This window comes from Harpia harpyja, chromosome Z (genome assembly GCF_026419915.1).
Source record: "Harpia harpyja isolate bHarHar1 chromosome Z, bHarHar1 primary haplotype, whole genome shotgun sequence".
Classification (NCBI taxonomy): Eukaryota; Metazoa; Chordata; class Aves; order Accipitriformes; family Accipitridae; genus Harpia; species Harpia harpyja.
Window position 1 is genome coordinate 93,767,781 of NC_068969.1, and position 26,569 is coordinate 93,794,349.

The 26,569-nt window shown below is 35.9% G+C and overlaps 1 protein-coding gene across 3 annotated transcripts in view; it reads right to left on the bottom strand.

Moving 5' to 3' along the window:
- The window catches only part of CWC27 (CWC27 spliceosome associated cyclophilin), a 119,618-nt gene that overhangs the window by 21,287 nt on the left and 71,762 nt on the right, over window positions 1–26,569 (bottom strand). For all 3 annotated transcript variants that reach the window (XR_008233890.1, XR_008233891.1, XM_052779101.1), the window contains exon 11: window positions 14,015–14,112. Coding sequence is in view for 1 of the 3 variants with exons in the window: in XM_052779101.1 (XP_052635061.1) it covers window positions 14,015–14,112 (98 nt within the window). In the remaining 2 variants the exon portion in view is untranslated. The remainder of the gene's footprint in view (window positions 1–14,014; window positions 14,113–26,569) is intronic.

Sequence of the window (26,569 nt, forward strand, 5' to 3'; positions counted from 1 at the left end):
GGGGATAGCAGGGTAACAGAAATAAAAACTTTGATGTTAAGATGAGAAATGAAAACTGTTGAAATTCCTTTAACAAGTTTACCTTCATTTCTGAAGGTCTTTCTTGGACCAGCTGAACTGTTACGTGTATTAATATTCTGTGACTATTTGTTACAGGTAGACAAATATTGCCTATAGACAAATTCAGTTTTCCTGTTTTGTAGGCTGAAGTAGCCACAAATCAAATCCTTGATCTTGCAATAGGGGAAAAACCCCATAACATTTTTACTTCAAACAGAGTCCATCTTGTCAATCAGGAAGAAAACTCTGTAGTAACAAAGTAATATCTGGACTAGTCAACAGCTACTCTCCTTTGTCTTTTTTTAACAACTGCTTCTCTGCAGAATATCCACTGCCATGACAAATGAATAATTTAACAGGACAAAAACTCAATTTGAAAATTGATCAACACCATCCTTTCAAATTTTCTTCCTCTTGAACAGCATTAAGACATTTCACATATTGATTTAATATACTTGAAATTTATTTACACATGTTTACAGGATTGTTATTCCTGATAAGGAACAGAAGAATAAAACCTCCAGATGTCCATTGCAAATGATGAACAGAAAATATTTATGGAGGAAATTGTTTCAACAAATTTCAGGATATACAGCCTGATGAACTGTAAATCTAAATCAAACCTCAGGTTTTTTTAGATGACAGCTGAAAGCTATATTGAGAAAATTTCTGATTCCAAACTAAATTTCTCTCTCACCCACAGTCTTCTATGAAGTTTATAAACATAGCATTTCATAATAAGAGGAAATACATTTGTAATGGTATATCTACATATAAAATATTTGTTTACATATTTCTACAAATAAAATCTCTTATTTCCTTTTATCCTAATTTATGTTGCATGTATGTATTTCAAGAATATCAGGAAAAACAATCAAACGTACATAATACCGTTTAGAGCTGTTTTTTTCCTGTTTTCTAGTTGACATGTTGGATATAATGAAGAACAGAGGATTACAGGTACTAGCAAGATAAAGAAAGAGAAAAGACATCTTCTAGAATGACCAAAAAAGATAAATGCATATACACAGACATTTAGGGATAATAAAACAGCTGAATGAATGAAATAAAATCTGCCATAAAATCTCATGCACCATAATATCAGATGAACTTAAGAGAAAAATAAAGTACAGTATAAAACTACAAATCATAATAGCTCAGCTCCAACTTTCCCCCTATTATCTCAGTCTCTTCTACTAATAAAAACCCCCATTCTTAATTCAAGATTAACCCCTTGTGAAGACCAAACACTAGTTATTGCATAAATGCATGTATCCAGTCAAACTTGTTGACTGTGGAAACAACATACTGCCTTGTTTTACTAACATTTAGCCTCTAGATAAATAACTTGAACTACAAAACCACCTGCTTTCTTACAGAAAACAACCTTTCAGGTGACGTTTACCTAAAGGGGTGCTTTGAAATGAAGCCCATTTACCCAGTGATAAGTATAATTCTACACTATGACAAGCAAAAGAACTGAGAAGAGTGTTCGTGAAAACTTAAGAAAAATGCCAGTCTCAAGCTGGCCATAAACATTTAGACCTGTGATCCAAACTTTGATATACACATGCTGAATTTAAAGAAGATGTGATCCTTAGTCAGACACACCTTTTAACTAAGATTTTAGTTTAATCTAGTGCAGCTCGAATATAATTCTCATACAAGTAGGTTAAATTCCCCTGCAGTTGTGTGTTTGTGTATTTTTATCATACTCATAGTTGTCACTTTTAACACAAATAATTTAAGTTTTGGTTTAAGACTTCTCTTGAGATTACTCTTTTCTTGAGTCTTTGCCTGTCAGATTTTTTCTAATCCTCAACTTCATTCTTTCTGCCTCCTAGGAAATCCTTTTCATAAGCCAGACAAAAGATAATCAGATCCACCTGAACTAACTTCAGAGTGAGTCAACCAAAACAGTTATGGACTTGTATGCATCATATTTCTGCACCCTTCATTAAAATGACTTAAAGACATGCTTGTATTTCTCCATGAGGTCTTACAACCTATTACTCCACATTAAAAGCAAGTAATACAACAGGAAGGATTTTCAAGAGCCCCTAAGTCAATGGGTTTCTAACATGTTTTAAAACTTCTGAAAACTCCCAACAATCATTTCAAAACCACAAACAGTGTCTATTTCTTAATATAAATAAAATACTCAGTTTTGATAAGTAGCATTTCTTTGATAAAATTATTTCATGTCTGCATGAATAAACTGAGGTAATTAGCAAGCAAAAGAAAACATCTGGAAGAGAGATTTGTCACTGGGAAGAACCCTTTTAAAATGTAAAAAACCTTTTAAAATGTAAACCAGATTGCTGGCTACTACTTCATATCTCCCAGTCAGCATCCCAGAGCTCCTCCAAATCTTTTGCAATAGAGTTGCAAAAAAGAGGAACCACAGCACTGTATTATGGACTTGACCTTCACATCAAGCTTGGCAAACTTAGGTCCAGCTTACTGATCCAGCAAAAGTATAAGAATCATTACACTGGTATTAAAATATTTAAGCTCCAAACTCCTTAATCTAAGAAGATATACTCAGACAAAAATGAACGAACCATGACATGGATGCACAGCAGTGAAATAACTATTAAATACCTTATTTAAGTATTGCAGGATGCAGAAGATGCTAGCTTAAGTTACAGGGATCTTGCACACTTGTGCCCTAGAGGCATCTCATCACAAACTGTAAATAGCATCAGGCAAAGAAAGATTTTTTTCCTTAGTTTGAACAAGTTGCTGTGTACATTCTGTCAGTAAGGAAGGTGAGGCGGAAAAAAAAAGAAAAAGACAACCTTCCTTACTGAAAATACACTTCATCCTACTTTTAACAGCATTTTTAAGGATGTTGCTACTTACCTCAGCCAGCTTGAGTTACTGCCAAGAGATCCTTCATCTTACCATGACAAAAACTTTAGCATTTAAGTAATTTATTTTCTTTCAGATAGATTCTTCTATCCTGAAATATTCCTTTAAGGAGTAACAGATGCCAACCTGATGGTGTAATATAACCTAAAACTTTGGGTTTGGGACATGGTTTCCAAAGATAGCCTGAAACTAAAGAGGAGATTCAGAAGTCTTTAAACCAGAAAGGAAGACATTGATTTAAAAAAAATACAGAAGGGTTTATTTTGCTCACACTTAAATTAGGAACAGTTCAAATGATGTCAGTTTTTAATGACAAAATTGCAGAAGTATAACAAAGACATGAGAACTTGATCCAAGAGTGTTGAACTGAACTGAATGGTAATCTGGATGGGTTTGGATCAATCCCTAAATAGGATGTGGAGCAGAAGAGAAAGCTTGATAGTTTTAAGCTCAATTCCTATAGCACCTGGTAAATTTAATAGCGTAATAAACGCTCAACAAAAGTTGCACCAGACATGCTGTATTTCGGAAACTGCAACTGAATTTTATCTTCTACTTTATGAAAAGCAAGAAGTAGGAGTTCTAGGCCTCCTGACTGTGGTACATCAGAAAAGTACAACCACTGCTTATGCTCACATCATATTGGCCTTAAAGACTGGGCTTCATTTCTATCATTGCAGGTGGGCTAACTTTGGCTTGGCATGTACACCAATTGTGGCACAGGTAAGGTACAATTTGAGACAAATGTATTTCTGACAGTATGCATACAATTTTCCACAGTATGAACTTTGCTATTCTATCATTTTGTTATTTCTATCAGTCTTGACAAACCTGATAATAATGACTGTCCTTGTGACAAAGGAGGTAGATTCTGTATAAAATGTAGAGATTTTGTTTCTGTTTTAAGAAAGAGATAATGAAGCAGCACATAAAACATCTGTCAGAAAAAGAAGCAGTTTGGCTTGCTGAAAGTATTACCAGAAATACACTAATCTTCAGAAGGGTAGAAACAATACGTATTGTGACAGAGAAAAATACATGCTCTTTCTGAAGGTTTAATGTCACCATAAAAAAGAAAGAGCCTACAGTGCTGACAAGGATCTATGAAAGAATTTTGGTTTGTGTTTCTTCTTTGATGAGGCACAGCTAGCATGAAGATTTTTACAGAAATAGACTTAAGTATCTTACATTACAAAACATTCTTGATATGCTGAACTTCACAAAAGTAATCCCATTAACTCTTGTAATACACTTTGGATATATAATCATGAGTTCATGCAGAACCACGGTAAGATAACAAGGAGAGTATACAAAGAAATCTGTATGAAAAGGCACCCCAGTTTATTTAGCAGGGTTTGTATAAGTTTTAAGTGTGGTGGACCCGTTAACTTTTGTCAGTATCTCAAATGCATTCTTTAGCAACTCAGATGACACATCTCATTTGATAGAAGACCTACAGGAATTTCAAGAAATGCATGATATAGCTAGACTAAATACCAAAGGGAAAAACAAAAAACTGAAAAACCCTGGACAACTCCTTGTCTGAAATGAAAGAAGTAATGACTGACTGTTTTTCTGTGTTAAAATAAGAGGCCTAAAACACATTACTGTTTTTGTGCGGTACATTCCATTTTCAGCTATTCATAAATATTCAGTTTATCTTGCATTCTTCTGGAATTATGGAGATATGCAGTACTGGTTTTAAAAATCTTAATGAGATTCAAATCTTGAAAAGACAAACTATTTTTGTTCCAAACCAAACAAAACCCTTATGAATTACAAAAGAAATTCTGATATGCCTTAATATTTCATGAATTAAAATAGAATTCCTATCAGAAGTGACAGATGGAGAATATAAAGCCACCTCCTACAATAAGGAGTAACAGGTAACACACTTCTTCCAGAATCCAGGAAAAAAATTTTCTTCCAGCATTAAATACTATGTCTATGAAAATAAAAACATTAACTTACTCTAAAGTACTATAAAAATGAATATACCAGAAAATACAATATGAAATAATGTTATGCCTGAAAGAATTTATAACACTCTCCAGTATATCTTTGTTTAGGACTACTTCTAGTTGTGGTTTTCTTTGCACCTCTAACTACTATTCAGTTACTGTTACTATAGCTCTGGCCTGCCTCAGTTCCTGAAAAGCCATTGTTAGCTTACAAGTTAGGTAAGAGTCAGAAAATATTTAGTAACTGTGAATAACTAAATAGATTTGCTTATAGAATGAGCTTCCAGGGTTGGACTGATTACTGTGCTACAGTGAAAAAAACAACATTTCTAGAGCAAACTTACTAGCTCATTTAGCCAACTCAAATAATAAAATCTTAGAAGTAATTCCTAGAGCTTCAAAACATTTCTTTGAAAGAGCAGAGCCCACTGATTTGTAAAACAGTGTAAACTTTAATATGTGTAGTGGAAGTTTTTAGTGAATCTTTTCTGAACTTTGGTAGCTTTTAGGCACATAGTCCCAGTCTAAAATGTGGTTAATTTTCTAATGTCAGTTGATTTTGAGCACATGCTTAAGATTACTACTAAAATAAAAACTGGCTTACAGTGAGGATTTTGTCCTCTTTTCTTTTGCAGACAGAGAGACAAGAGGAAAAAGCATTCACTTTAGCAGGGAAGAGACTGAATAGGGATGCTGGGTATTATTTTATGAAAATAAATGAGAAAAAAAATTTAAATAGTGGAAGAAAACATAAAGGTTTGCAAAAGTGACACACTCAAGATGCATACTTCGATACAATGCAGCTATGCTGTATATACTGCAACATCTTCATACTTAATGTGTTTATGCTGCATAATTCCTAAACCACCAAAATTTGGATTTTGTTGTTTTCATTATGTTGTCAAGGGTGCACAATTCTGTTAAAGCCTCAGACTTCAAGAAAGCATCCTTCCGTGTAAGACAGGACTTAAATCTTTAAGCGTCACTGATATTACCCAAACTTAATAATAAAACACAAATAAAACATAATCTTAAATTGGCATCCTTGCTAAATTTTGAGAGTTTTCTAAACACTTCAATCATTTGATTACCATACTACAATTAAAAACAAACCAGAACATACTTCACGCCTCAGCAGAATTCTTAGACTTGAATGTTGGTTTTTACATTAGTTAGGTTTCTCTGCCCAGATAGTATTTTGTAGCTTTTCTGTTTTCTTATGTGTGACAATTAAATTTCATCATCCACGGATTATCAGACAGTTTACAAAAATGTTGTAACAAGAAAAACTATAATACTACTTCTTAAATACTACTACTATTTAAAACCAACATATAGTTAAACAACTGGGCAGATGGTACTGGTCTAAAGCAAACTTTACTGAAGTATATTCACAGGTTTACACTATAGAACTTGAAAAGTGTATCTTTTTCAAATATTTGATTAAGTTCTTCAAAATGCTGAAGTAATTCAGCACTCAAATTATAGTGTTTGATGTAATTTCTGGCATCACTACAGCAAATGTCACATAAAAGAAAAACATCTTATTTAAAGTAAGGTCTTGACAGCAGTCTGGCATAGTCAACAATCTTATTCACAAATTGGAAGGCTGGTTATAATCAAACATGTATGAAGGGAATTAGTTTTATTCTCTGTCCTCTTGAAACAATGTAAACACCTAAATTTTCAAACCCCAATCTTCCTTAATTAATCTAATCTCTGAAAACAGAAAAAAATCAGGTAGGCGTAATGTGTATCATGAACAATTTGAAGTAGTGATACTAAATGTGACACCAATACTAATAAAGATCTGCCAGTGGATGTAAAATAGATGTGTCGTGCTGCCACCCACTCATTAGCGTCCTCTCAGAATTAGCCCCGATTCTACAAAAAGTCTAGTATGACCTAAGCCTTATTCTCACAGTTCTATGTCTTCAGTGAATTTCTCCTGCAATTTTCTCCTCCTATGTTTTGGCTGAGATGCAGTATTTATTAATCAAGCACAGAATCATATTAATGCAGTTACATAGCCTCTGAACTAGCACTTTTTCCTAATGCAGCCAGCTCAGAGCATAGGCAGACACTGTACAAGTGTCTGTACCATCTCCATAGACATACCTGATACCGCATGACACAACTCACTCTCCATCCCACATCCCCAAAAGGACAGAGAGAACAACGGAAAAATCTTCTGCTACATACACATTAATTTCCTGATAGTAGTCTGTTTTAAATATAAGCAATTCTTATATGTCAACTAATGTGGAATAGGTAAACTGTTATACATTTAGCAGACTGTCTTGCATGTTGACAGCTCTATTGCACTGATGAAAATTCAGGCCAATAAACAAAAAATTACTAAGTGAACTAAGTGAGATATAATAAATGCTTTTAACTTTGGGGTGAAATTACGTGCTCAGGTACAACACTGTTTTACTGCTGTTAGATTTCATGATATTCAAACTAAAGTGTTTCTAAAGTCTCTTCTGTTACTCTTCAGTTGTAAATGGCTGTTTCACAGTAAAGGTACCCTTCATTCCTTTCACTTACCATCTTTAAATACTTAAGATTCCACCCTTCCATCCCACTCCCTACCTAAATTAGACATATCTTCAAGTATCTCCTAATAAATTAGTTCACCTAGTCTTCTGCTAGTTTGGGGGTTTATGTCCATTTGTATCCAATTTTTCAGTATCTTTTTTGGTGGTACAATACTTGGAACTGAGTGCAATAATACAACTGTGCTTTTACAGTTAATGCCTTTGTAGCAACAACCACACAATCACAGCCACACCACAGTGTAAATTCATGTTCAGTTTGTTTTCTAGTACAAACCTGAAATATCTTTCACTATTGTGGCTTTCCCAGTTTCTTTATTTTATGAGTTTGTGCATGAAATTATTTTTCCTTAATGCTAAGGAAATAATTTTTTAACATCCCAACATGACTCTCAATTTATTTTCAATGACATTTTCCACACCTTTCCTTCCTTTCACCAATCTAGTATTTCCTGGACTAGAATCTAGTATTTAATGACATTTACTTTTGTTTCTTGACAATTAATAAATTCATAGTTTTCTCACAATGTTCTTTCAATAGTCATAAGATCCAGTGTAAATACTCAGTCCTGTTCCAATTTTGGTAATACAGCAACCATAAAGTACAATACAGTAAGGTGACGTTATACAGACCAAAGTGAAGTCTAAGATACAACACCATGCTAGTTTTATAAAAACTTACAAATATTTACGACTCTAAGTGTTTTCACAATTAATATTATTGAGAAAGTTTGGAGGCCTTTGCTCAATGAAACTATGCTTCTTAAATTACTATTCCAACATCACTACAAGACAGCAGTATTATTAGGTTAGCAGTCACAAGCTGCTACTTAATCTTTCTAACATATATTCTAAATTCTAATCTGTATCTTCTTCAAAGCTGATGCTTCAGAACTGAAATGTTCCAACAGACTTTAAAGAAAAAATGTGAGTAGCTGGTTAGAGCAAAAAAGGGAAACTTCAGAAAACTGCTTTTATCTCCATACAAACCATGATGAAAATAAAAGCTGTCATAAGTGCAAATAGACTCAAATATTTTAAAAATTTAGGCAGTTAGCTCTGGATCACTTTTGTGTCTTTGGGTCACCTCTAGTTATAAGGCTGAAATTCACAAAAGACAGGAAAACTTTGGCTACTTCAACAGTACCCAAAACCATGATGAAACAGGAGCAAAACTGTTATGCTGTGGCCCTGATATGCTTACTATTATTTTGGGGGCTGTTCTATTTTAGACTACCAGTTGGAGCTCATCAGATATGCTCCTGGAATGCATCTTCCAGCGCGGCTTCATCCAAAAGTGCACATCTGGTCTGTGGTAAAACACTAATGTACATGTAACCTTTTACTTAAAATTCCTATTAAAATTTCAACTTTCCCCAGGTATTCTTCAAGTTTCAAGTTCTTTCATCCTTTACCAGAAACATACCTATCATGCAACTGTACTTGTTCTTTCTATACAGATGAGAAATTTGGTACAATTCAAATGAAAACAAATTGATAGGCTTGTGAAGGACATCTGGAGAATGATTTCCAAAATGCAGTGGGTAGAATCCAGAACTGAAAATTGACCATTTTAAACTTCATACTAACAAACTTTATAGAAATCATAGTAACTAATCAGAAAGACCATTATAGGAAGAGATATTTAGCAAGTGCCAGATGATGCTGCCAGCATTTTGGTACTTTTTGACATCAGCTGAAGTTGAGACAAAGGCAGCCAACAGGAAAATGTTAAGATAGTTTCATCACCTCATTGTTTTTGTATTACAAATAATTTAAGCATGTTACTTTTACTTATTCATCAAGTGTTAATGTTTGAGAACATCAAGTGGATTCTGGTGTAGCTGATACTTCGATACATTTCACTTACTTTTAAATAAGAAAAACAAAACTTTCCTTTTCCTTGAAAAATCAAAAAATTACTTTTAGAATCTTAGTTTTTCCTATATGTCACAAATGTGGACCCAGCATCCCAAGGCACAGAATATGCTATTGTTATTCTTGATTCTGTAAAGACAGAAAGCTTCCTTACTAAACAAATTTAGACAGTAAGTTTATTTACTAAACAAATCTATTTCTTTACTAAATAACCTAGTTACTGACGACAGTAAATGAAACTTCAAATGACATACACAATGTGACCTGTAAAATGCTGCAAAAGATACTTACCCTATGTTTTAAAATCTTCCTCCCTCTTAGTCTGAATTTTGGCAATACTGCCAAGTGAGCTGTTGTACTGATAAATTAGGAAAGACAATCTGACTTTTGAACTTTTAAGGACAGGTTAAAAAAATTTACGTAAGCTTGAGTCTCTACCTTGTTCTGTTCTGATTGCTGCTGTCTCTGCGAAAATACCCAAACTGAGAGCTGGAAAAGGATTTAGAGGTAGAAAAAATATTAAAGCATGGATGAAGAAAACCAAAAAAGTTTTGATTATTTACCTAGCTATTAATATATGGATTTTATTAGACACAACAGAAATCCCTTAGAAGCAGGAATGGGAGATTACAAATTTTATTTATTTGTAAACAAACCCTTTTCCCAAAGACTATTTGCGGTTATCCTACAGGGCCATCCCTTTTGGCAAAACTAGCTATTCACAGAAGAGAATATGATCACATCTACATATTTCGTTGACATGCTTTCCCTCAATGATTAACATTTTAAATTTTTTTATATTGTTCTCACTAAATTCTGGTGTCAAAATACATGGTATTTATGGCAACTTTGTGGCTATTTTATGCTACCAGTGTCAATATGCATTCACAGCTAGACAGAGGACCATTAATGTATTTTTCAATTAAATGTCTAATGAAAAGACCATGTGACAATGCTCAGTAAATTCTGATATTTCACAATGGTGTTTTGATCGCTTTTAAATGCCTGGCATCATAAACTCATCTCTTAATTAAAGCTGTTCTTATACTTAATCCAGAATCCTTCATAACCCAAACTATACGCCAGTTATACAGTAAACCTCCCGTTTGCCTTTCAGTCATCACCTTTAAGCACTACATATTCATTCTAGCTAAATGTAGGAACAGTTTCCTCTCCTTCAAGAACACACCAATTACGTTTAATGAGTTTTTTGCATTTATTCTTTGGGTGTGGATTTTGTAATGGTAGATTCTCTATCACCAGATAATTTTTTACTTCCTTTGATCATACAGTGAATTACATTTCTTTGTGCAAGACTTCCTCAAAAAGGGAAACATTAGGACACTGATTTTCTCTTTTCAGGGTACAGACAAAATAACTCACAAGATAACCAGAATAAGTTATTTGAAGAGAAAGCAAAATGTAAAGAGAATACTACTTTACTGAATTATTTTGGAAGACCTACAACCAAGCCTTTATTTTAACTGCTTGATTTAAAGACTCACAGTGATGGTAAATACAATGCTTTTGGTAATGCTTCCACCTAACTACTATCACCATTAACAAGATGCTTAGTTTCTCCTCCCCATCAAAACCTTCTTCCAGGTCACATCTTACCTTTCTTTTGATTAAATTGTGCTTCACAGAATCTTGAAAAACAGAACATCTAAGCCCATCCCTCCCAAAAGGCAGGATCAACCTTTTCTACAACAGTCCTAAGAAGTATTTGCCTAATCTGCTATTAAAAAGTTCCACTCTGTAGGTCATCTATTTCAATAGTTATGTTTAGGAAGTTTTCCCTGACATTTAACCTGTATCTTTTTAGCTGCAACAGAAGCCTATTATATCTTGTCCTCTCCACAGGGATTACATAGGATAATTTCCTCTCCATGGTAGCCTTTGACATTCTTGATGATCATTAATATGTCCCCTTTTACAAAGTCATCTCTTCTCTAAACTAAACAGCCCCAATTCTTACAATCTTCAAATATTATGCTTTCTAGATCATCAGTCACCTTTGTTGCTCTCCTCTGTACTCCCCTAAAATGCCTTGTACTTTTTTTTCAAGTGCAATCACCAAACGTGACCAAAGGATTCAGGCTGAAGACCTGCTCAGGTGGAAGAGAAAATGAGTCTGTCTTGTATACAACAGCCCATTTTATACGTTTTACAGTACACTTTAGTCTTTTTCAATAGCATGGCACTATCGACTTGCTCTCAGCTTTGTACTTATTATGTTTCCTAGATTTTAAGCTGCCTAAGTGCTACCTAACATCTTGTGTTTCTGCAACTCATAATTTGCGAGAGACATACCAATCACTTACTATAATGATTTTTTTTCCCCAAGATCTCCCAAGGTAAACATATTTTGTTTACTTTGACCTGGCTTTTAGCTTCTATGAACTGACTCAATCTAAGAACCCAGCACAAAACTATTCTACCAAAGAAAAGAAGGAACACTTTTCTTCTGATTTAAACTGAATCACATCAGTAAAAGCTCCAACATGGACTGGTAGAAAGAGAGTGAGTCACTCAGCTCTTCACTTAAACAACTGCATGTGAAAATGCAACCTTATCACATAAGTTTGCATTTTTCTTTCTTTTTTTCTTTCACCTTCCCCTTCCGTCCCATGTATTTTTTTAGTCTGCAAATTTAATAAAGGTAATCTGTTGTTTTCTCCAGAGCACTAATAAACAGATTCCCAGGAATCCTGCTTGCCACTTTGATTACAAACAATTCTCTTAAAGCATTTTGTTAACATTTTGTTAATGTTAATGTCTCTCAGACTGCTTTAGCCAACTCCCTAATATGCTTCAGTGAATGCCATTAAGTTCAAATGATTTTAATGCACCTAATTTATCCAAGTGGTCTCTAGTTGTTTATTCTGTATCTGAACCCTTCCTTCTACGTCACTGATCATATGTAACCATACGAGCAAAGTTGACCGCTATGCTAAAGACAGAGTGGCAACAAGCGTTCAAGCTCATTTCCTCTTTAGTCAAAGACAACCAACTCTTTTCTTGCTCATTCATCTCTGTTGCTGTGTTTTTATTAGTAATTTTGTGCTTCACCATTTGCATCTCATTTAATATCTTTTTAATTTTGTCTTAAATTTCGGAGTGTGTTTATTTTTAGAATTTTTAGTTAGGTCCTCCAAGAACTTGTTGAATAGGTTCTTTCCTGCATGTATCTTTCTCAACAGGTACTGGAACAGACCCCTTCCTGTGTTCTGACAGTAATCACGAAAAGGAAAACCAAGATTATTCAAGATTATTTTCACCATTAGCTGTTACCTACAGATTTTCAACAGGTTTATCTCCTACCTGCTATTTACATCAAAGAAAGTAAAAAAACCAACAACTCTGGTATATAAGCTCCCTTTCCTTGAGTACAAGGTATCCTTCAAAACTGCACCATAGTAGTATCTACAAATATTGTCCAAGTATTACTTTAGTCTGTCACTGTAAAGATGGATTTACTCAAATTACTCTGCAATAAGTCCTCTGACTTAACTGGCACCAGAACAGGGATAATGTTTAAGCGATAGTATTACAACTGCCATGTATGTTACTATTCAGTATAATTTATCATATATGTACATAAGGACTACTCTTACCTTTTCTACACTTCTGCTTGTAGTTCTTTTTTTACATGGCCTGTGACAGCATTCATTACCTTGCCAATGATATATTCATTCAGGGATTAAGCATAATTCCTAGAACTTTTTCAGAGCCACTACTTTGTAAAATTTAGTGCCAGATTTCATATACAAGTTCAAGATACTGGTTTTTTTTTTTTTTTTTTCCAAACTGGTTGCTGATCAAGCTCACCTGTTATTCAAGAGAGTCCATGTATTTTTCTAAAAATGATGTTATACTTTCTACCACTCTTCTAAATTGTGTGTCATCTGGAAATTTTTCTGAATAATTTTATATTTTCTTCCAGATTTCATATGGTATTTTGAGAACTGGACCAAGAATCCACTCCAGAAATGTGTCTAGCAACTCCACAGTGCTTAAAAACCAGTCTTTTTTTTTCTTCATTTCAGCGAATAAAGGGTGTTACATCCACCTGCACTAAAACATGCACCTTAGATGCTATTATAAACTCAGCGGTTTATGCACATTTAGACAGAAATAAAATATAAGATTTGTCTGACAAAGAAGCAGGCATCTGAAGATCCTGCTTTTTTTGCTAAGGTTTATAGAAAATAAACATGGAACTGACTTTCTGAATTTGAGTTCCACTGGTGTCATAAGATGCATAAAAGTTTGAAGTCAGTAGCTTTGAGTTCAAAGTTAACCATCTGCATTTAAGTACCTTCCCAAGTTGGAACGTCAAGAAGACTTTCCAAGTCAAAGGTCAGAACAGGTATGTCCCCACCAAAGAACTCAATCACATGCCATGGTATTTCAAATCCAGAAGCTTGCCCAATTACACAGATGTAACTAAAGAACGTTTAGAAGGACAAATACTACCTTGTTTGAAAGAATGAATGGTACCTGTACAATTTATTTATATACTGGCATCCTTACATTACTACCATTCTTAAGGAAAAATAATTTTCTTGGAAAAAAAATCTATATTGCAACAATCCACATGAAACACAAAACTACTAAAAAACTTTAAAACTTGAATGTTATCTGGAGATCTACACAACACCTGCTATAACATACTCTTACCTTCCTTTTCTTTGGCTTTTAAAGCTCTTTCTTCTTTTTTCTGCTTTGCTTCCAGCAGTTCACGTTTCAGCTGTCGCGCTTCTTTCCGTAGCTCCTCACTGCAAAGAGACAAATATTTACAAGAATTTAATCTTCTGGGAATGTAAAGCCACTCAGGAGAAACAGAATCAAAGTTAATGGGCAGTAAATCTCTGATATAAACATTGGGAAGGTACTGACTCACTGATGCTAGGAACATGGCTTAAAAATCTATTAGAAGCTAAGAAAGTTCATACTTTCATTAGCAGAAATGACAAAAGAACAAAACAGATGACTTATTTGAAGACCCCATTAGAAATATCAAGGACGTGAATAATAAAACAAAGAAACCCCATTTGTATTTTTAATTTAACATTGTAATATTTAACCATGAGAACCACACAAAGAGAATTTGAAACAGAGCCACTACCAAATAAATATTACATGTGTTATAAAATTCCATTTATTGAAGTAATAAATCTTAGCGTCCTGGATTTCTTAGATGGACAGGCAATGTAGTTGTTAAATGACAAAGACATTACATGTATGTAAGCATAAATGATTAAATATGAAAATTAATTTCATTTTACAAATTTTTAAAAAAATTATCAGGTGATAACACTAGAAAGAAACCAAAATTTGCAAGTCATTGTGCCAATATCACATGAAATATTTGTCTTCATAGAATCACAGGTTCGAAGGGACCTCTGAAGATCAGCCAGTCCAGCTCCCCTGCTCAAAGCAGGGCCAGAGTAGGTTGCAGAGAGCATTGCCTGGTCAGGTTTTGAATATGCAAAGATGGAGACACCACAATGTCTCCAGGCAACCACTGCTTGACCTCGCTCAATGCAAAAATGCTCTTTTGTGTGTTTAAATGGAATTTCTTGAATTTTAGCTCATGCCTATTTGTGCCAGTCTAATGGCTACCAGTAGAAAAGAACTGATACCTGTTTCAAGTTTTTCTGGTGTTAGAATCTTTCCCACTTCTTTTTTTAAAAAAAAAATTAAGTTCTGATTGATTCAGTATTCATCAAAGTCAATGAATAGCAGAAATTACTATAATGCAGGAATGTGGCATGCAAGCACCTCCCTGCAGCTGTTTTATGTATCTCAGTTCTCATCTGTAATAGCATTACTCACAGCACAACAGCTTTTTTTAAGCGAAGACTTGGAATTGTGGGGTGATGACTTCTTCTGAACTACATTTTCATTTGTACGTATGCACAAATACAGAGCTTGTGAAAAGCACTAGAAAAAGACTACCATTGTAAAGGCATTCAAACAATCAGCTACAGCAGTAGGTCTTAATTTTCAACAGCGTGGCAGAAGCTACACTAAGCCCGATTAACAGCTTTTACATAAGGCTACAGTTCTACTCTTCTATCCTGAGAAGAAAACCATAGGGAAAGGATAAAGAAACATTTTTAATCCAAGTAACTCCATTGCTTTTATATAAATTAGGGATGATATGGTAAGCAAGCTAATCTAGTATACTGCAACATTTTCTTACAGAAGCTGTACAGCAGGAATAACATGCATGTCAATAAAAGTTATATGTTTAAAATATTCAGAACGCAGTGACAGCAACACAGCAAGAGGGGGTTACAAATGGCACTTATGAGTAACAGAGCCTAGCACATCAGAAATTTTCCTGTAAGAGGGACACACTTTCTCTTAGTTATCTTAAGCTATTGTGGAATGAAGAACGAACTAGCAATGACAACTATTCAGCCCTCCCGCGCTCCCTTTTTTTTTCCAAACAGAAAGAGATTTTTATACAGAACACAGAAGGTCCTAATTCCTAGACAGCCTAATTCTAAAATGTTTTTTCAAGCTCCCTCTATGATACGTACTAGGTCAATAAAGGACTTTGATACTTGGCTCCTTAAAGACTCCACACTTCCTATGTTTTTTATTCCTAGGCTCACTTTACCAAGTTAGGTTGATGAGAAAGGTGATCCAAAAAGCCTGCCTGTTAAAGAGGAAGCCACAAGAACTGGCTTATAGGAAAGCCAGGCTATCCTCACAAGTCAGATTTACTGGAACAGAACTAGAAATAATTGGCTTTTTGTAGACAGGAAAATGTCAAATTGATGAGGTAGAGCAGAATCAAAATAAGGGACTACAAATCAGTCTGTAGCTGCCCCCTACATCTTTGAAGCATAGGTCTTTGCATGCAGTAAATTTGCACTCAGGTTTCATATAACATAGCTGTTGGTTTGTAGCCAATTATGCAGTTGCCTCCTGTCCCTGGAAAGTTTCTGTCACTACAGAGGCATAGCTCTGCCTGCTCCCTGCTTATCTCACTGCTCTCTCAGTCCCAGCTGCAGGCTCTCCTCTTGCGCCCTGCTTCTTCCTCTTCTTGCCTCTTCCTGCAGCCTGGAAGCTGTCTTCCCTCCCTCAACATAGAAAGGTACTTCCAGAACCAGTGTAATCTCCTCCCCTACCTACTTACTACCATTTTGAAGTGCCAAAATGCACAAATGGAAAACAAACAAGCAACATGCAAATGCTTTTTCTCTTCCTGAAATGGCATTGCCAATGTTGCATAAAAACCAAAAAAATATTTCCTTCCTACATTTCATATTTTGAAAACAGAAGAGTAGCTCATTCTTTAAAATGCTAATCTTTTAACTCCACAGTTTGTGAAGAACATTGCAGTGAAATTGCTTAAGTACCACTCTGGATTCCACCTTGCAGAAATTTCTTCTAAAGTTAGACAACATGGACCAAATTTCCTACTAACAGTGATTTGTTTTTTTAATAGCTTTTGAAAGTAAACTACATTTTATAATAAATAAAAGCCATAACTTTCCAAATACTGGCTAGCACTAGCTTACATGTAAACAACAGCTTTTAACCTTTTATCTGGAGCAGTTGAGGCTAATTATTTTTCTATAATTACTACAATCTCTTAACTACATAACCCTCAGTATCTTTTTCTGAAACATGTTGAAAGATAACAGCTATTAAAAAACTTAACCGATAGGCTTATATTATTCTAGGGTCAAGCACAATGGTCATAAATGTCTCAACAATCTGTTCTGTATTCAAGATCAAGCAAATAAATAACTCTGTGTATATGCGTGTTTATATGCATGCATGCATACAATAAATTATATATTGAATGTTTCCAAAGACAAGAATTACAGATCATATTCTTTTTCTCTAAGTAACATTGCTAAAACTCTCTAGGAGACTTAGCTCCAAGAAGCACTATAAGAAAAAAGAAAACTCTCAGAAGTGCCCACTATGTCTAAAACTAGAATGAAACAGCAATACCGAAAGAATTATTCATTTTTGCTACTCATATCAGAGTTGACTGAAATCAGAATATTCATTCTGCAGAAGATTGACAAAAATCTAGCCAAACCATTTTAGAACAAAACTGTGCAACTCCAGAATTTTCAGATTACTTCCTCAGAACAAATAAAATTGTTTCATCTAGAAAATCTCTAGTGAAATCAAGTCTATGAATCCCTTTGAATTTCTGGTTCCACTGTGGCTCAGTTTGATAGGACTGTGTGTCAGTTTGATAGGACTGACAGGAACTCCAGAATCTAGGAGCTACAAGAACTTGGGTAACTTGATGCTGAAATCTAGTTACATTCTAAAGACACCATGCATGGTGAAGCATCAGCTTTCCTAGTAAACTATTTGAATCCGTGATCAACAAACATCTCTACACTATTATCTTTGTCACCACTCAGGCTTCTCTTTAGCAGACTAGGTAATTTATACTTTTTTAATAGCTCTTTTTAAAGGAAGGGATGTTCTCCTAGCTTTAATCACTTCTGTCTACTTCAGAACTCCCTGCAGTACTTCCACAACACTTTTGAATGTGGACTTCAGAATCAGACATACTGATGGATTCCAGCATCCCTGTAAGGCTCTGCTGATGGTGTACTTGCTACCTTAGTTTTAACTCACTAAGGAACACAATGGTCCATATTGGGACCAGTGCTGTTTAATATCTTCATCAATGACATAGACAGTAGGATCGAGTGCACCCTCAGAAAATTTGCATATGACACCAAGCTGAGGGGCGCAGTTCATATGGCTGAGGGATGGAGCAGTCTGTGCCTGAAGGACTGCAGCCTGTGGAAAGGACCCACGCTGGAGCAGTTTGTGAAGGACTGCAGCCCGTGGGAAGGACCCACATTGGAGAAGTTCATGGAGAACTGTCTTCTGTGGGAGGGACCCCACGCTGCAGCAGGGAAAGAGTGAGGAGTCCTTCCCCTGAGGAGGAAGGAGCAGCAGAGACAATGTGTGATGAACTGACCCCAACCCCATTCCCCATCCCCCTGCAAAGCTGGAGGGGAGGAGGTAGAAAAAATTCAGGAGTGAAGCTGTGCTTGGGAAGGAGGGAGGGGTAGGGGGAAGGTGTTTTAAGATTAGGTTTTATTTCTTATTACCCTACTCTGATTGGATTGGTAATAAAGTAATTTCCCCAAGGCAAGTCTGTTTTGCCCATGATGGTAATTGGCGAGTGATCTCTCCCTGTCCTTATCTTGACCCACAAGCTTTTCCTTCTATTTTCTCTCCCCTGTTCAGCTGAGGAGGGGGAGTGATAGAGCACCTTTGGTGGGCACCTGGAATCCAGCCAGGGGTCAACCCACCACAATGATTTAGTTGCAGTTTTATGTACTTCATGGTGAAGCAGGCCTCAGACACGCAGAAATATTGGTCTGCAAAATCTTCCTCTATTTTCTATGATCCCAAGGTTAAAGATTATTTTCATTGATTGTTTCAATACATAAGCTACAAAAGTGTCTTGACTCTAAGTCTAAGGCTGTTTCAGAGATTAATGTCACGAGTCATAAAGTTAGAGTATCCTAGATGTTTAGAGACATCCATACGGCTGGACAGACTCCACACACAATCTGATGGAGACTGCTTGACCTTAATCCTCCTACTGAATTTGAAAGAAAGCAGATTTTGGTGGATCAAGATTCCATTCCTATGAAATGCAATGGGAAGTAGTGGCTTGAGCACAAGACTAAAGATTAATAACATAACTCTTATCTTGCTTCTGTCGCTAAGGATCTAACCCACAAGTGAGCAAGCACACACTTGCTACACTGTGCCCTCAGCTGATGAGCTGTGAGCAAGTGTAGATCCAAAAACTCATGACAGTATTGGTATGGTATGGAGTTTCAGTACCTTGGCCATTTTACTAATTCAAGCTCAGTTGTTTTTTGGCTTGGTTAAAGTGCCTGCAAAACCCACTTATAGTGCTTCTTTACCACAGGAGATATTCCGTCTCTCAGCTTTTATCTGTACCAGTAGTAAAGCTTTGTATTTGAATATACTTTTATCTTAATAGTAGGGTTTTCTGCCGTTATCTTCATAGCATCATATATTCCATGCTTCAGCTTCCCAATTGTTGTGGTTTAAGCCCAGCCAGCAACAAAGCACCACAAGGCCACTTGCTCGCTCCTCCCTCCCAGTGTGATGATGATGAGAAAATATAAAGATCACTCACCAGTTATGGTCATGGGCAAAAAAACCCTCAACTTGGGAAAAAAACAAAATCAATTTAATACCAATCAAATCAAAACAAGGATAATGGGAAATAAACCCAAACCTTAAAATACCTCCCCCCGCCCCCCCCCCCCCTCCTTCCCAGGCTCAACTCCACTCCCAATTTTCTCTACCTCCTCCCCACCAGCAGCACACGGGAACAGGGAATGGGGGTTGGGGTCAGTTCATCACACATTGTCTCTGCCGCTCCCTCCTCCTCAGGGGAAGGACTCCTCACTCTTTCCCTGCTCCAGCATGGGGTCCCTCCCACAGAAGACAGTTCTCCATGAACTTCTCCAATGTGGGTCCTTCCCACGGGCTGCAGTCCTTCACAAACTGCTCCAGCGTGGGTCCTTCCCACAGGCTGCAGTCCTTCAGGCACAGACTGCTCCAGTGCGGGCTTTCCCATGGAGTTACGGCCATCTTGGGGGGCATCGCCCTGCTCCGGCGTGGGGTCCTCCAGGGGCTGCAAGGTGGGCATCTCCTCCCCTGCTCCCCTCCATGGGCTGGGGGGGGACAGCCTGCCATCTCACCACGGGCTGCAGGGGCATCCCCTCCTCCCCTGCTCCTCCTCCCCCTCCTTCACTGACCTTGCTGTCTGCAGAGGGGTTTCTCTCACATTCCACTCCCCTCTCCGCTGCAGGTTCCCCTTCTTAAATCTGTTCTCCCAGAGGCGCTACCGCTGTCACTGATGGGCTTGGCCTTGGCCAGCGGTGGGTCCGACTTGCAGCCAGGGAAGCTTCTAGCAGCTTCTCACAGAAGCCACCCCTGCAGCCCCTCCCCTGCTACCAAAACCCCACCACACAAACCCAAACCACTAATAAATCTACTTTATTTCTCTTTTGTATTTTAAATCAGGAATTAATACTTGGTTAATAAGGAATAAAATCAATTGGAAATGTAGCCAAATACTCTTAAGTTAAATGAACAAGCATTTTTCTAAGTGCCATGTACTGAAGGTGTCTTGCTGCAAATAATAAGGGGTCTTCTGAATTTACAAAGTAACTGCTTAATTCAAAAAGGAGAACTTCTGTATTCGACTTCACTTTGGCAGAAGAAGAGAGAACTGATTACAGAATTAAACACTAACTGTGACTTTGGTGTAAGCAACCATATGATTATACTTGCTATGCACAAACACAAACCCACCCCTCTTTCTCTATATATGTATATATCTCTTTGTACTCGTATGCTTCTGCACATATGTATATAAACCATAACTGGCTTTATTTATTTAAGGATATAAAATCTGTAACTAATAAAATATATATGATACACAGACACAAATGCGACCTAGAGAGGCACAGTACCTTATTCAGCTGTGACTTAGGGAAAGGTGGTTGCATGTATTTGAAACTGTAATTTAGATATTCCCCATCCAGTGATGACAAAGCTCAGTAAATACTAAAAAATTCATTTGATGCCTACATTTCAATCACAAAATGCCTGAAAACTTTGCCTTCTATAACTTCCAAATTTATCCAGACTTCAGTCTAAACTTCACTACAATTCAGGGTATTCACCACTCTCCCTCTAAACTCCATCTAAGCCCCTAAAGGGGCCCAAACTCCTTGAGGTTACCCTGGCACACATTCACTGATCCTGGTACAAACAATATTAAACAAGGCCACATTCTTCCAAAACTTAAGTACTTAGGTGGTGCCAAAAGTATAGAGATAGCTTCACAGTCAGAGGATTCACTCAGATAAATGTGAATTTATAATGGAAAACTATTCAGTGACTGAACAACTGAAAGATTATGGTGTATTCTGCACCCTTGGACCTGGTGTTTTTCTAAAAGGTATGTTGTAGTTGAAACAAGAATTAATTCAGGGAGGTGCTGTTTTCTGTAATAATGAGTATTAGATTAAATTATTATTTTTAGATGGCATAGCATGTTATTTCCCTTCCGCTTTTTATGGTATTATAATTACATTGTTTTTATTTTTTTTAAAGGCCATTTCCTTTCTTTTGCTTTTGCTGTCTTTCTATTCAGCATCATCAGGGGAAAATTACTAACTGGCTATCCTTAAATGGTAACCTTACTTGGTAAGTGTTGTTCAAAGTAAACATATCAGAACAAAAAAAAAAAAAAAAAAGAAATACTCTTAGTCATTTTACAAAGTCATTTAAAATGTTATAAATAATAAAAGCATGTTCTCACAAAAGTTCAATTTTTAATGAGCAGCATCCTTTAACATCTTAATAAAATAAAATGAATACTGACGTACTTTAACACTGCTCACATTAATGTCATAGTAGAATAGATGATTTTAATTTAGTTTAGATAAACAAAATAAAAATCAAGCTGTAGTACAATATTATCCCTTCATAATGTAAACTAATAGCCTGGAAAGAAGTCCTAGATTCAATCCCCTCCTGTTACAGGCAGTCACATTTCTTTTCTGAAATTTATTTATTCCATAAAAAGCACATTCCATATTCTTCTTCTTAAATTTATTAATGATAATTTTCAATGCCTATTATATCATTAGCAGCCATGATTTATATGGAGAGGTCATTCTAGAACTGACAAGCAGACACCTTAATAATATCAGGGACAATGAGGAAGAATCCCTATTCACATGATAGCATTTTTTTTCTCCTACTACTCTTGAAAAATGCATAATACTCTGAGAATTCCAATTCTAAGTTAGAATGCAAATAGTATTTCCAAACAGAGAACTCTAATGATAAACTGAGACAATATAAAATGTCAAGTTTGTACAACTACCTGATTTGCAGAATGTGTGGAAGAATCAAGGGAAATGTCTGCTCTACAATATCAGTTTTGAAGCCTTTTCTGATATTCCCCCTTCTGCCCCTTGGCGTACCTGCAGAACATACAATGCTTGGAATGGATAGCAAATTCCCCCATTTGGCATGTACATCTAAGAGTTTTCTAGGGTTCAAGAATCTTATTTTTGTCTGGATTACATTACTGTTCATCTCTGGCACTGCAAGAATTTTACAGCTGTAAAAATGAGAACAAAAATTATGGGTTTGGAATATGCACTGTGTCTTTTTGCCAGCCTGGTTTTGCTTTAGGAGTCAGACATATGTCTGTCTGTCTTCTGCAAATCATACATCACAGTTGTATCTCAAATAAGATGATGATATAAAAATGGTGGAAGACATATTCAGCAGGTCTTGACATTAGAAACTTGTAAACAAAATATTTTAATATAGTTGCTGGGCCCTGTATAGACACCTGTGCTAACATTAATGCTAACAGTTAATGCTGGTTTTGACTTTAACAGTACTTAGTATATTACAGTTTGCAATTAGTACTGTAACTCTTTGTTTAAAAAACTTCTGCTCTGAAAGAGTTTATGGATGAATTGCCAGTATTTATTTATTTTACCTAAGACTACTGAAAGATTTCAATGCTGAAATCTAATAGGACTAGCATATTTATTAAAGACTACATGAACAACCATTACTGTCTTTCCATTTCCATAAACCTGCATGTAAATAAGCAGATCACATAATTAAAGGATCGGATAATTGGCAGTCTAATGTAATTATGCATACTGGACTACACACTGTATGTCAGCAGTCTCAATATTGAGCAATGAATTCTCACAGGCTGAGACTGATGAAGAATGTTACCATTTTACTCTGTTGGGAGAAGCTTAGCAAAACAGAAGGGCCTGCAGACTGAGCATGAAGTATAAACTTGTGCAAGAAGAAGAAAGATATTAAGCGAGAAGCAATATATTTCATTACAGCAAGTAAGACAGATGGAGAGGGAAAAAAACCCCACAGGTTTCAGGGCACATGAGCTCTTCTTCAGCTAGTTTATTTTGCTTCCACAGTTTGCTTAATAAAAGGTATAAGCTTTCCCTACAAACTTTCCTCGCTTACATTGTTCAGCCACCAGTTACATTGCCAGAAACTGCAGATGTATGCATTAGGGCATGTATAAAAGCATATATCATAGTTTTAGCTTAAGGCTTATTTTATGCACTATCTGTATTTCTATGTTCACAGCAGATTCTGGAACAGAGAGAAGAACCTAAATTTTCCCAATGTAAGAGAAGAACCTAACTTTGGCTAATGTAAGATAGGCAACACTGTTAAACTAAAACAAATAAACAGAACTGGAAGAAAAACTGGAGGAGACTGCCAGCATCTCTCATCCAGATCAGTAGTACATCTATCTGGATTGCAAATGCCTAGCTTAATGCTTGATAGAAATGCTTTTGCCTTTTTTCTGTTTTTGTAATAGCACACAACATTGGTCATTCAGCTGCTGTAATTAAGAGGTTCTCCTCCTCCTCTGTCACTTCTGAATGATGGCTTGCAGGATGAATTCCTGGTTTGGTTCCTTACTGTGTGATCCTATGACTGTTAAGTTTCACCATATTTCTCTCAATCAAGCTTCTGAGATTATCCAATTTTCCATAGGATATTCCTATCTAAGTTATTCCTATCTCATTAACATTACTTGCCAACTTTGTATTATATACAAGCTTCTTTTAACAAACTTTGGAGTTTTTTCTCATATTTAAAGTATTACTGAAAACCTGAAATAAGAACTATTCTAATAAATTTGACCCAAAACAATAGCTGCTCTTTCAACATAATTTATATTCTCCTTTAACCATTTCCTCCAGATTAAACCATAGTAAGTTTTATCATATACATTTAGCCTAGAAAAAAGGTTACTTTGGCTCAGGAAATACCTAAAGACTGGTTAATTTAGCAGAATCTCTTTTAGTAAGCCAATTCAATATATTTTTCTATTTGCCACTAATTGTTGTCTTTATTCTTACTTTCAAATCTGGACCATTGTATTACATTGTTCTACCATCTTAGAGGAAGCAAACCAAATACAGAAGTCACTCTGCAAATTTAAAAGGGTGGTTTCACCAGGTAAGTCAGACAAGTTCTGAAGTTAGATAAAAGTACTAAATGCTTTAGAAGTAACATGGATGCTTCCTGTAAACCAAAGAAGTGTTAGATGCAATGCAAAGCTCACAAAAAAGGGAACAGAAAGGCAAGGAATTAAACAGTGTGACTAAACAACAAGGTTTAAGAGGTTATTCAAACCAAATAATTTTGTATCTGTAAACCTAAAGCTGGGGCTGTCAGAATAGATTGTAGAAGGTCATATGTTAGAAGATGTGTAAAAAGGGCTATGATGAGTTTTAAAGAGGAAACAGCTGAAGGTATTAATGCTAAAATGATTGAATTAACTAAAACAAGAAAACATAAAAGAAGTAAGAGGTCACTAGGTCAACATGGGATTAAAGGGAATAATAAAGCAAAACAAAACCACTGCTAAGATAAATGATTTGTGTCAGCAAAAGAAGATGCTAGGGAAATAACTCTCTAAGAACCTGACCTGATTTGGACATAAAGATGAGACAAGACCACAGACAGAGGTGTCAGAAGAAGAAGTATTAAGCAATTAAAGTGTGATAAAGCTCCAAAGTACATCCTCTGGAAGGAACTCAGGAATGGCTGTTCCACTAACTCAGCTTAAAAACAATGTTGTATTGGATGACCAGACAGTAAAAAACACTGCAACTTTAGAACAAAAGGGATGACCAAGGAAAGCACAGTAAACCTTACGGCAGCTTCTGGTGAGTAGTTTTAAGTAACTAATAAAATAAACACCATCTTGAACAGTGAGTCTCTGTTGTCTAACTAATCTAGTGGTTTCATTCCAATGTGTTGGTGAAGGTGTGGATGAACAGAGTAATGGACAAGGTGAACACCTTTAGGTATTCAAAAAGCTTTTACGATGAGCCTTTTAAAAAAGAAAAAGCAAACGGTGAGAAATGGATTGAAAACAAAGCACACAGTGAAAAAAATTAGCCAAACTGAGACAAGAATAAGCAATTACCTTTCAATATGGCAAAGTTAGTACTTCAAGTTAAATACTCTGAAAAAAAAGAGTGAGGTACATGATGGTAACATTTCTGGAAGATCCAAAATCAGGAGCTCATTCAAGCCCAGACAAAATATGGTGATTTCTCATGGTTTTAACTCAGGAATGGAGACTGGAACAAATGGCCATAGTCAGGTTCTTGGAAATTCTAACTGAATTATCTTTAAAAATTGAAGGTGACTCTGCAGAGGGAAATCCTTGCACACCTTACACAGCTCTAAAGTAACAGAATGAGTTCATGAAAAACCTCTGAACTTTACGAGTGACAGCTCAATGAAGACCTCTACTAATATGTAGTTGTGGAAAACAATAAACATAAAACGTACACTTATTAGGGAGAATAATACAAAAAGTATTATAGTGGCACTACAAGAGACACCAAATATTGCTCAGTTTAGAATACTATAAACAAAACTGGATATCCCACATCAAAATGACCAACCCAGTCATACAGGAAACTCCAGAAAGGTTGTCAAAGATTATTCCCACCATGAAAGATTGCCGCTGACATGAAGATGGAGCAAAATGGAACTATTCATTTCAGAAAGAAAATGATATGAAGGAAACATGAAAAAGAGTAGGAAAAACACAAATACTGCAGACTTCCAATATCTGAGTCAAGGACACACTCAGTAAAATCTCAGTAATTTAGAAAAAAATGGTAAAATATTTTTCACTCTTCAGATGAGACCACACAACTCTTATGTGGACAATTTCTTTGAAGTAAAAACCTTCACATTATTAAAAGTATCTCAGACATTTACATGCAAACCAGGAACAATTAACGCTAAAAATGAATTTCAGAAGACATATAAGACTTCATTGCTTGGGACCATCTAATTATAAATCAGCTTATGTGTATTGCTGGTGGATTCCTCTCCCACTTGTCTGAGGCAAGTGGTACTGGCCACTGGCCAGCCAATTCCATTTGCAGATTCCTGCATCATCAATGGAGGCAAAGATACTTAGGACAGCAGCATAAGCCTAATGGAGATTTTGCTCTCCAAGTCTCACTCTGACTCTCCATTTTATGAATAGTGTCATCAGTGCTCACGATTACCAAGTACCAAAATATTTATATCAGCATCAGAGCCTTCCAAAGGAAATAATGCAAG